Source organism: Ctenopharyngodon idella, chromosome 23, assembly GCF_019924925.1.
Source record: "Ctenopharyngodon idella isolate HZGC_01 chromosome 23, HZGC01, whole genome shotgun sequence".
Classification (NCBI taxonomy): Eukaryota; Metazoa; Chordata; class Actinopteri; order Cypriniformes; family Xenocyprididae; genus Ctenopharyngodon; species Ctenopharyngodon idella.
This window is the reverse complement of record NC_067242.1, coordinates 13,003,787-13,016,847: the sequence shown is the minus strand read 5'-3', so window position 1 is coordinate 13,016,847 and position 13,061 is coordinate 13,003,787. Positions and strand designations below refer to the sequence as shown.

The window sequence follows — 13,061 nt, the reverse complement described above, 5'->3', positions numbered from 1 at the left end:
ACCATCCAGTCCCATCCAGCTAAGAATATGCACAGAAATCGGCACATATTTGTCTTTAATGCCAGCGTTTCAATACATTAAACTGCCTCAGGGGGCTTTATAATTGCTTTTAGAGGAGATGTAGCACCTGAGTCCCAAACTGAGAAAAAATGCCAGGTGTGTTAGAATATTTAATAGTTAAGAAACTATATTTTACGTCTTATTTTTATTAAATATATCTATATATGTGTATATGTGTTTCAATGAATATATTTTTATCGTAAATATTTGCATGCTATATATATATATATATATGGGTCATTGACGAATAAGGTTTTTAAAAGTGTAAAAAAATGAAGAAGTTTTATTAAGTGTTAACAATGAGATTATGTGGTTTTTATAATCCGTTAACACTGCTTTTGTCATTTATTACAAGATGAACCAAAAAAGTTGTTTTACCGAATTACATGACGGTATTTTCAAACATTGCTAACAGGCTGATATCTAGCTAGCTAGCAAAAGGACAATCAAACATTTTATATTTAGTACAAGTTTTTAAAATATTACAACATTTTCCATGTTTTATAGCGGTTGTACCAAATGACCTGATGTTTCGGGACATGCGTATGAGCAAGTGAAAACATGAATTTTTCGAAGAGTCAAAAGAGAGTTAGTTATTTTGCTTCACAACCATGTGGTCCTTTGCAGGTGTCTGAATGATGTCACATCCTGTCACATGATACTGACCGCATGACTTGATCCAAAATTGTCCTTTTATATTGGTTACTCCAAATGACATCAATGAAATTCATTTTTGTCTGTAAATTTTTTCTCATAACAAAGCAACGACTTCTACACATAATTTGAATACCATTTTGCACTATGTTGATATATGATGATATAAAATCATGCCCAAATAAAAAATATATACATTTATTACATTTTAAGATATTTTAATCACAAATGAAATGGCTGTACTGGCTTTGGACGGTTAAACCGAATGACCTTTTGACACTTCAAAATCTTTAAAATACCTTTATATGTAGCAAAATATAATTAAAACCTTTTGGATTCAATAAAAGAGATCTAGTTGTACTACCTTACATACTTTGGATGTCATATCTTTGTTTTTATTATTATTAAAGGATTAGTTCACTTTCATAGAAAATTTTCCTGATAATTTACTCACCCCCATGTCATCCAAGATGTCCATGTCCTTCTTTCTTCAGTCGAAAAGAAATGAAGGTTTTTGATGAAAACATTCCAGGATTTTTCTCCTTATAGTGGACTTCAATGGACTCCAAACGGTTGAAGGTCAAAATGACAGTTTCAGTGCAGCTTCAAAGGGCTTTAAACGATACCAGACGAGGAATAAGGGTCTTATCTAGCGAAACGATCGGTCATTTTCGGAAAAAAATGTAAATGTATATGCTTTATATAAACAAATGATCGCCTTCCAAGTGCTTCTGCCAAACCGTACTTTCGTATTCTTCAAAAAGATTATGCTGTATGTCCTACACCTTCCCTATTCTACTTACGGAAAAAATTTAACTGGCGCTGCGTTCGTTCCGTAAGACATGAACATCTTGGATGACATGGGGGTGAGTAAATTATCAGGAAAATTTTATTTGAAAGTGAACTAATCCTTTAATGCCTTTGGACAAAAAAATGACCCGTCATGTCATTGACCCATATATATATATATATAATATGTTATATATATGTTATATTTATATATATATATATATATATATAACAAACATTATTTATATTTTTTATATATACTTATATTTGTATGTACTGTATATATAAGTAATAAAAAGAAATACAATTAAATATGTTTTATTATAATAAAAGTAATTTCATTAAAAAAAAAGAATAAAATTCAAACAGCACATACATATTTTTTGTTTTTTAAATCAAAATGCACGTAATAGAAATAAAAAAAGATGTATTTTTAGACAGTAGAATTCCCTTTTTTCTTTCTTAATTTATACAGTGTTTTTTTTTTTTTTTTTTTTTTCTCTGGTCATTTTCTCAGCATGAAATATATGAGATGATTCATTCTTCTGCATCTGTCACAAAAAATTTGAAGGCAGATTTTGATTTTCTTCTCTGTGTTTTCATTTTGGTGGCTTAATGTTTGGAATATTCCACACTTTTCACCACATGGATAACTTTAGGCCTCTTAATTAAACCTCTGATGGTAAATTTTCCAGGTTTCTTGACGATGGGTGATTCGCAACAGATGTTTTGTATTTAATAGCTGGTGTGGATTTGAATCGCTTGTGTCACTTACATCAGCGGGAGTCAGATAATCAATCTTACAATTCGACTTAAACATGTTGCAGCCCCTTATAAAGTTACCGGCCAACTTATTACACACATTTGGTGCTCGCCGAGCATTCGTTATGGACCCTGTGTGGCACGCAGTAATTGTCCCGACTGGATTTGTGGTAGAGGAACTGACCCCTGACGGCTTGTCAGACCTCTTCCTCTCAGCCAGAGTCGTTTCATACCCAACCCCTACAGAGAGCATTCTGGGAAACTGTTAAAACATTATGTCACCAAACCAGAACTTGACAATTTTCTGCTTCTAAAACTTTTTTGTTTTGAAAGTAAGGATTTTAAAAGCAGTTTTGTGGAAAACGTACTGGAGTACTCCATTAGAATAATTATTGCACGCTGGGCTCTGTTTGGGATGGCTGGATTGGTTGTTTTTTTTGTGCTGTTAGTGTTGAGTTGATGTCTTTGGTTTTGCTGTGCTGTCAGTCAACCACCTCGACGTGAATACAATCCATTACGCTGCCCTCTCAGGCTGAAAGATGGCAGCCATTATTCCGTCAGCCTGTCTGCTGTGCACAACACCGTAACCTTAACACACACATACACAGGAGCACAGCTGTCGGCCTCACACACAAACCACATATGCTCACACACACTCAAACAAACATGTGCACAGGCTCAAAAATGCACACACATTCACAGTACTGCAACAGTTGTTGGCTGCTGCCTCTTGCATTGCATTCCTCATCCTCTCTCTTTCGCTCATTCCTTCACACCCTTACAGCCCTGCATGGGTATGCGCTGTCTGACACCAACAAATGTTACCTCCGCCATCTGCGCTGCTCAAGGAAACACAGCCGTCCATGACTCTTTTCCATTTTTACACCTCGAAGCTTGTGTTGTTGTTTTTTTTTCGTTGCTTCCATCCATTCATGCCTATGAAAATCGGGCCCGCTGAGTGAATGGAAATAGTTTTATTTCATGCTTTTAAGAGGAGGAATGCGATCCGATGTGAGAATAACACTGGGAGTTGAGGTAACACACGACTGCATTCACTTCCAACCTTAAGATAACACCAGCACCGCTTACTAATGACTTTAATAGGTCTTGCTAATTGCAAAAAAAGCATTCTGTGTTTTAACAGGTATAGTCAAATGTCATGTTTCATTTATAATATTGCATTTGGCAAAACAATAGATTGAATCAGGTTATAATTAGACTTGTTAACACCCACCTGTTTATCCTACTCATATGTGAATATTTTAATAAAACTGTGTGTATTAATGTTTTCTGATTCAACAATTATCACATTTTGGGAATATCATGTAATCTCCCTTAAATACTTAAATCTCAGATTTTGTAATAATCATCACAGGCTTCCTTTTTCCACCCATAGTTCCTCTTCCTGTCTGAGGTGTTGCAGTGGAGAGCTCAGACCACCCCGGATCACGTGCTCTTCACCCTCCTCAGCTCAAGGGTATGACATGTAATAAGTAAGATATATAGATACTGTACATACGCTACCGTTTATAAGTTTGGGGTAAATAATATTTTTTTATGTTTTTGAAAGAAGTCTCTTATGCTCATCAAAGATGAATTTATTTGATCAAAAATACAGTAAAACATTAATATTGGAAATATATTATTACAATTTAACAGAGCTGTTTTCTATTTGTATATATTTTAAAATGTAATTTATTCCTGTGATAACAAAACTGAATTTTCAACATCGTTACTCCAGTCTTCAGTGTCACATGATCCTTCAGAAATCATTCTAATATGCTGATTTGGTGTTCAACAGCATTTATATTAAAAAGAAAAATATTCTAACATTATAAATGTCTTTACTGTCACTTTTGATCAGTTGAATGTGTCCTTGCTTTATAAAAGTATTAATTTATTAATATCTTACTGACCCCAAACTTTTGAACGGTAAATATTATTAAATAAAATATATATATATATATATATAATTTAAATGTATATTTGATTGCTTATATGATTGTTTTTGCGTTTTGTTTATATTTTATTAAAGAAAACCACTTTTTATTAAATACCACTACCATTCTGGTGCTAAACTGATGCATGAGAAAGTGTACAAAGAAATATCTCAGTTTCCCCCACTAGGGAGTAGGAATTGGTATCATAAATGATTTTGCCCTGGTTTTCAAGGGATACGTTTTTTTAATATACTAAAACTGTGACCATTTGTCATCGCAGGCTATTTTGAACACCACATGCCCTCCATAGAAGAGCTGTAATGTGATAACTCATCCTGAGCTGAGAACTGTGAGGAAACTGTGTCGTTGACATGTTTGTGTATGCATGTGTACGTAGGGAGCAGTCCTGAGCTCATTGACGTGTCTTCAGTTGCATAAGCGGGCGGAGAAGATAGCGACCATGTTGATGGAGCGAGGCCACCTGCAGGACGGTGATCACGTTGCGCTAGTGTACCCGCCTGGTAGGACACTATGAACTACAAATCTACAGCTCTAAATCTGTGATCAGTCCCACTATATTCATATTATAATACTCTAAACCAGGGGTCTCTAATTATCTTGAGGCCGCTAGCATCAGGTGAACAGTTTAGTGCAGTAAATATTATATTCCTTGACATTTTCTGAGATAGGACACCAGAAACATCACAATATGGCTTTAAAATAATGGTCAGAAATTATTTACAGAGGACCTATTATGCTTTTTTACATTTTTAACTTTCTTTAGTGTGTAATGTTGCTGTTTAAACATGAAAAAGGTCTGAAAATTTACAAAGCTCAAGGTCCACTCCAACCACAAAGTGGTTGACCAATCAGAGCACATTACGCTTTTTGGAAGGACGGTCTTCATCGAGACAGGAACTAAATAGAGTGTTACTGACAGACTGGGAAGAGAGGTGCTGCAACAATGTAAAATATGTGAAAAAATAATGTGTTATTTGAACGTTCATGCATGAAAACCTATTCTAGTAGACTCAAAAACAAAATTAAGACTTGTAATAGGGCATAATAGGTCCTCTTTAAATATGCTTGATACTTCAGAGGCCATATGAAATGATCTTGGCCGATAGTTTGAGACCTCTTATCTAGGATAAAAAATATATACTACACATATATGTATATGTGTTTATAATTTACAGGTATAGATCTGATTGCTGCCTTTTACGGATGCCTGTATGCCGGCTGTGTACCAATTACAGTTCGACCACCACACCCCCAGAACATCGCCACCACCCTGCCCACTGTGAAGATGATTGTGGAGGTGAGTTTTGACCTGAGATCCTTCCCTAGTATGTAGTATATGATTTGTGAAAAACAAAAACAATCGCTAATATATGAATTCGCATCCAGGTGAGCCGATCAGCATGTGTGATGACCTCACAGATCATATCCAAGCTTCTGAAGTCGAAGGAGGCATCTGCCGCAGTTGACGTCAGGACGTGGCCTCCTGTTCTGGACACAGGTGAGAGTGGGTCAAAGGTCAGATGGCTTCTTCAAAAAATGTGAAGTTTAAATTCACATTCATTTAATATCTAACATGTTTTCAAGATGATCTGCCAAAGAAGAAGCCCCCTCAGCTCTACAAACCCTCCAATCCAGACACGCTGGCTTACTTGGACTTCAGCGTCTCCACTACCGGGATGCTTGCAGGAGTAAAGGTGAGTATTTATTCTCTTGTTTTGTGTGAAATGAGAAACCCCTGCTCTTTACTTCCCCAATACAAAAAAAACGGAAAGAAAATGTTTGAAAACCCTCTCAGTTTACAGTAGGTGAGATCAGATGTCATGTGCACAGAGGAACTTTTCTATTTTATTGTGTAGAGATGAAAACCAGGTTTTGAACAGACGGCTGCTATTATGTCATAGGAGCCATGAGTGTTTGTGGCGTCCACCCAGTATTGTTTAGTTCTTCTGTCCTTTGACCAAGAACTGATCTATTCAGGCCCCTGGAAATCCTATACAACTCCACACTTTTATATTTGCTAGCATTTCCACTTCAAACATGGCAGCCCAGTTGCAGTCCTCACAAAATAACTCATACCTCATTGTCCCATTATGACCAAAATAAAGCACAATTGTGTTTATTTATTTGATGATAAATGCATTTAAGTCGACTAATATATAATTCTATATTTTGCATACATCTTCTCAGATGTCCCACACAGCCACCAGTGCCTTTTGCCGCTCTATTAAGCTCCAGTGTGAGTTGTATCCCTCTCGTGAGGTGGCCATCTGCCTGGATCCATACTGTGGCCTCGGCTTTGTCCTCTGGTGCCTCTGCAGGTGAGAGACCACCACGTTCACACATGAATTTACAATTTGAAAAACATGTACAACAAGATTTATACTTGAAACAATGCATCTTTATGAGCTCATTCACATTGTGTCTGTAATGTTGTTCATTGTTGATTTTAAAGGAATGGTCAGGTTTCAATACAAGTTAAGCTCAATCTACGTAGAAAATAATTTCCATATGCCTCAGTTTGTAAAAACAATTTTTACCATTAGAAAGAAAGTATATGGGTACATTTTTATTATTTCTTCATTATATTTTTTTCTTTCTCGCAATTGCGAGTTTGCATTTCACAGTTTTTACTTTTTATACAAGTCAGAATTGCATGATATAAAGTCAGAATTACTTGTTATAAAGTCAGAATTGCGAGATATAGTCGAAATTCTGATCTTTTTCTCACAATTGCAAGTTTTTATCACACAATTCTGACTTTATATCACACAATTCTGACTTTTTTCCTCAGAACTGCGTGATATAAACTCGTCTTAGCGTTTGTCTTTCACAAAATGTTCTTCTCCAAATATTGGACATTATATTTCACAAATTCTGACTATAACTCACAATTCTGACTTCATATCTAGCAATTCTGACTTTATATCTCGCAATTCCTACTTTATAACTCGCAATTCTGACTTCATATCTAGCAATTCTGACTTTATATCTCGCAATTCTGACTTTATATCAAGTCAAGTCAAGTCACCTTTATTTATATAGCGCTTTTTACAATGTAGATTGTGTCAAAGCAGCTTTACATTGATAACCGGTACATTATTTGGCTGCACAGCAGCTCTTTAAAGAATAGTGTCAGTGCAGGCAGATCAAAACACTGTTGAATATCAAATGTCAAGTCAAATGTCAAGTATATCACACAATTCTGACCATATCACACAATTCTGACTTTGCATCTCGCAATTCTGACTTTATAACTCACAATTCTGGCTTTATATCACACAATTTTGACTTTATAACATGCAATTCTGACTTTATAACTCACAATTCTGACTTTATAACTTGCAATTCTGACTTTGTATCACAATTGTGACTTTATATCTCGCAATTCTGAGGAAAAAAAGTCAGAATTGTGAGATATAAACTCGCAATTGCGAGAAAAACGGTCAGAATTGTGAGAATAAATGTCGAAATTACCTTTTTTTTTCTTTTTTTTCTTTTTTTTTTTTTCATGGGGAAAACAAGTTTCCATATTTAACAAAAGCTCCACATTTTTCCTTTTAAAGTCACAATTCAGAACAGTTCTTTTAATTATTTGGGTATCTAACAATTCAATCATCCTTGTACAGCTCAGCATCAGAGTATTTTTTTTAACACTCTGCAGGCTGATGAGCCACACAAGTACTGAACCAGTTTCTCAATAGACCGCTGCCTTTAAAAATCTTGGTTTTGTGCTGCGTTCACATGAGTGTGTGTGTGTTTTTATGCTGTGCTGTGTCTTCTCTAGCGTAAAGTGTGTACTCAGCTCCTGTCTCGCTTGACTGATGTGTTGTTTTCCCGATGTGTCTTATTTGTCAGGGTGGGCAGGTTCCTCTGCTCTCGTGTTGTGTTGTGTTGTGTTGTGTGGTGGTAATGTTGCATTCTCCTCTGTCTCTTCCTACTGGGTGAAGTGTGTATTCAGGGCATCAGTCCATCTTGATTCCCCCGTCCGAGCTGGAGGTGAACCCCGCTCTGTGGCTGCTGGCTGTCAGTCAGTTCCGGGTCAGAGACACGTTCTGTTCGTACTCCGTCATGGAGCTTTGCACCAAGGGGTTGGGCCTACAGACAGAATCCCTCAAGGTACCCGATTCTCTCTAAAGTGTCAATCATTTGCTTCCTCTCCTTCTTGAGGAAGCTCTAAAGCATTTTCCGTTAGATTTCATGTTATATTTGCAGTAGTGACAGAAGGTGATTGTTGGTGGTCTTGCGTGTGTGAGTGTTCTGTGTTCAGGAGGTGTGACTGTATAATTAACGTCTGTTCTGAGTTAGTGAAGGAAAGGCCGCCCGTGCCTCCTGGCGAGCCTGTCTTGTAAAATCTTGTTTTATTTACTCTGATTTAGTCATTGAGATTGCCATAGTTACTAAGTGCAGTCTGGAGCAGAGTACAGTTTATTAACATCACAACAATCAATGAGGAGGAAAAATGAGTCCCGACCGAAAGACATTTTTTGGTATAATGAGGTAGAACTGGGAAAATGTTTTCTCTTACCCAGACTTTGTCTTCCTGCCATCTTCAGCTTAAATGAGTGATAAAGAAAAACATTAGATATAAACTGACCCTATTTACTCTTTATTTGTTTATTAAAATTACACTATCCATTAGGACATGTTAATTATATTATATTATATTATATTATATTATATTATATTATATTATTGGTTGATTATGAATGTGAATATTAATATGATTATATGAATATTATGTGTTGAATTAATTTGATAACACATCCTTGACATCAGCAGATAATAAATAATTATTTAAAATAAATTTATATGAAATGTGTTTAAATTAATTAATTATACAATAATAAATTATTAATTAAAATATTAGATAAGTAATATATAAATAATAATTTTATCAGCTGATGTCAACAACACTGTGTGGGCTAGGAAAAATAATATCAACCAATATTATCATATTAGGGGGGTATGATAATAAATATGATTATAATATTAATATTATATCATCTATAATAATAAGACAGCCTTGACTTCATCAGCTATTAGGAAAGAATAATTATTACATTTAAATATAAATTATTCAATTTAAAAATAAAATATATTTAAAATAAATATATATTTATTTATTATGTTTTATATTATATATTTTATATATACTAAATATGTTATAGTACTTATAATATATAGTTATTAATATTATAGTTTAATAGCTGATAACATTAAGGGCACGTGGCCGGGATAAAGTAAAATCAACCAAAAATAATTAGCATCCAGAATCCAATCCTGATAGGTACAATCAATCCTGTGTTACATTATTACCCTCTGAATATTTAGTTTGACTAGGAAATGTCACAGAAGTTAAATGTGGTGCAAATACTGTTTCATGTTGCTTTTTTTTTTTTTTTTAAATGACGATAAATGTTCTTGTTGTTTTATTTAGGGCTGGACGATTATGGCCTAAAATCAAAACCTCGATTAATTGAACATTTTACCTCGATTACGATTAATGAACGATTATTTTGTTTCTGTTTTTTTTTTTTTTTTTTTTTTTTTTTTTTTTTCATATTGAAAGAGTGATCTGGCATAACAGCTCACTTTCAGCAGTTATTTTATCTATAGTTCGTAACATTTCTTACAGATTTCTGCTCGTTGTAAATCAGATAAAGATAAATTAGCAAAGTACCAGTATGAGTGATTGTGTGTGTGAATTAGTCATACTGTCTCTCTATTAATTGTGAAGCTGTGGGTTGTAAATAGTTCCTTCAAAAGTAGAAAAATATATGCTATAATAAGTTGTGAGTTTCTAAGCTACTTTAGTCGTAAATCACTGGACAGCGCTAACAACAAGTTTCTGCGTTCCTCTCTGTGCGCGCGATCTTCACGTTTTGCGCAGCTGTTTGTATGATTGTCCGTGCCACAATGCAGCTGCGTGAGCACGGTAGCTCGATATAATATACATCCAATCATCTAAAATCGCTTGAATGTCCAAACTGGCAAACCTTAAAACAAATACAACTGACAACGTTTAGTGAAGACGCAAGGCTCACCGCTCGCGCGCCATCACTATGTGTTGAACCGGGGTTCGCCTCCGTGTTGCTTTTATGCCACTGACTGGACGGGGCAGAGTCACGTGGCTACACACGCGGTAGTATGTTTTTAAGGGGGAAGTATTGACAGGATTAAAAAAACGAAATAACTGACATGGGAAAATTACGTCAGTTAGAGGTTCTGAATTTCGGTTTCGATTACTTTTCGATTAATCATCCAGCCCTAGTTTTAGCTACACTTGACAAAATTTAAAGGTTGATCACTCAGATTCAAAGTTCTCTCTCTTTCTGTCCTGTCCTTCAGTCCCGTGGACTTGACCTGTCTCGTGTGAGGACGTGTGTGGTGGTCGCTGAGGAGAGGCCCAGGATAGCCCTCACCCAGTCCTTCTCCAAACTCTTTAAAGACCTGGGCCTGCACCCGCGAGCCGTCAGCACTTCCTTTGGATGTAGAGTGAACCTGGCCATCTGCCTGCAGGTTAGTTGCATTTGACTGCGTGCGTGCCAGAGATTAATCTGGTGCTGACCAGAAAACACGAGGCAGAGATTGGGCCGTAATCCCAATCCCAGCGTTGTTTTAGCAAACCGACTGCAGCCAGGATTAGTGTTCAGGGTTTGCCGAGAGGATTTCACTGTGCCTTTTAGTTTACATTCTGAGTCAGAGTGGTGCAGCATTATAGGATGTCCTTATATTGTAGAGGTAAAATCGGGTCACCACTTATGTAAACATATATGTAGCTCACAATGTCAAAAATAGTACTAGTCAACTGATATGGGGTTTTCCAAAGCTGCTGTTGAGTAGAGTGGCCAATTGACTGGGATATTGTACGGCTCTTTAGAATACTTGATTCTGATTAGTCAGTCACAGCATTCTGTGGTCAAATACTTTTGTATAATGACTGCTAAACTGAATAATAAACCATCGTCCCAGACACATACACCACCGTTCAAAAGTTTGGGGTCAGTAAGATGTTTTTGTGAAAGAAATTAATACCTTAGTTTATATAGCAAGGACACATTATATTAATAAAATGTTACAAAAAATTCCTATTTTAAATAAATGCTATTCTTATGGACTTTCTATTCATGAAATAATCCTGAAAAAAATGTATTACAGTTTCCACAAAACAATTAAGCAGTACAATATTGATAAAAGAAATGTTTCTTGAGCAGCAAAATAATATATTAGAATGATTTCTGAAGGATCATGTGACCAGTGTTGGCAAGTCTGCATTTTTTTTCCTGCGGAATTGGTCTACTTTTACACTGTTGCCACAGGTTATTTTTCATGTCCGCAGGTTGAATCGACAAAAAAAATAACGTGATATTTAGTCCCTGGAATGCGAATTTTACCAGGGGAGCCCTGCCAAAAACGCGAATTTAACCCCCTGGAACGCGATTTTTACCGTGGGACCCCCCTGAAATGCCATTGGGCTAGTTTTGGGCTAGTTTTGAGGAGTAATTGGGCAGGTTTTGTTGTGAAAACCTGGCAACCCTGCATGTGACACTGAAGACTGGAGTAATGATGCTTGAAAATTCAGCTTTGCCATTACAGGAATAAATTACATTTTAAAATATAAGAAAACAGTTATTTTAAATTGTAGTTATATTTCACAGTGTTACTGTTTTTACTGTATTTTTGATCAAATAAATGCAGTTTTGATGAGCATAAGAGACTCTTTCAAAAAACATTAAAAAACCTTACTGACCCCAAGCTTTTAAACGGTAGTGTGCAAAATATAATAAAATAAATGATAATCAGCATTTCATGCCCATTTATTTATTTGGTAAGTATCTGTCCATTAATGTACAGTCAGACAGCCATTGTCACAAAATAAACCTTCTTATGGTAAGACTCCGCTGTGAACTCTGGAGTTTATTTTGCAATAAGAACAGTTTTAAATTGCTTTCATGAAAAAAATGTTGGATTTTTTTTTTTTTTTTTTTTTTTTTTTTTTTTTTTACAAGGCAAAAAGCACCACAACACTTTATCATACTACAGATGTTTCCATAGCTACATTCTAGAGAGATGAATTATTTTACGATTAAGAGCATAATGATCATTAAATCATAAGATACTCTAAACAACCTCACAGTTTCTTCATCATCTGGGTTGTGGGAGGGGCAGAAATTAGACTTTGAAAAGACGAGTTCAACTGAAGTCAAAATGAACCACCAAATCTTCACATATTATTATATAATATATATAATTATATTATAAATATATAATATTATATAATAATAACACAGCCTTAGTGACATCAACTGATAAGAAACAACTAAAATTTAAGGGAAAAAAAAAAAATATATATATATATATATACAGTGTATATATGTGTGTATATATATATATATATATATATATATATACAATAATATTAGATAGTGATTATTATATTTAAATATAAGAAGTAATATATAAATAATACATTTCAACCATTTTTTTTTCCTGTTGGCAAATGTCAGTAAGAGTGTGTGGGTGGGCTAAAATAATAAACAACCAATAAAATCTCCTTTTATTATCTGTATTGTTTTGACACTGCATGTTTTTTTTTCTTCTTTTGCCCCACATTGTTCTTATATCCTCCTTTTATATTGCATTTATTCCCTTTCTTTATCACATCCACAAATCTTCACCCTGTATTCCTCTTTCCTCACTCTCTCCCTGTCTCTCATCTGCTCACTGGCTGTTGTAGCCCCACAGGCTCGGGAAGCTTGCAGATCAGGTAGGGAAGTCCAAACGCTCCCCGCTCGATCTGGCATTGGGTGTGGAATGGGGTCCGACTAAGCTTTT

General features: G+C 35.3%; 1 protein-coding gene across 1 annotated transcript in view; it reads left to right on the top strand.

Annotated features, from left to right (window-relative positions):
- dip2ca (disco-interacting protein 2 homolog Ca) overlaps positions 1-13,061 on the top strand; it is a 117,094-nt gene that overhangs the window by 94,623 nt on the left and 9,410 nt on the right. The window contains 9 exon segments of the mRNA XM_051881541.1: positions 3,662-3,742; positions 4,603-4,726; positions 5,402-5,523; positions 5,613-5,724; positions 5,811-5,920; positions 6,414-6,544; positions 8,174-8,342; positions 10,575-10,745; positions 12,964-12,993. Coding sequence (XP_051737501.1) covers positions 3,662-3,742; positions 4,603-4,726; positions 5,402-5,523; positions 5,613-5,724; positions 5,811-5,920; positions 6,414-6,544; positions 8,174-8,342; positions 10,575-10,745; positions 12,964-12,993 — 1,050 coding nt within the window.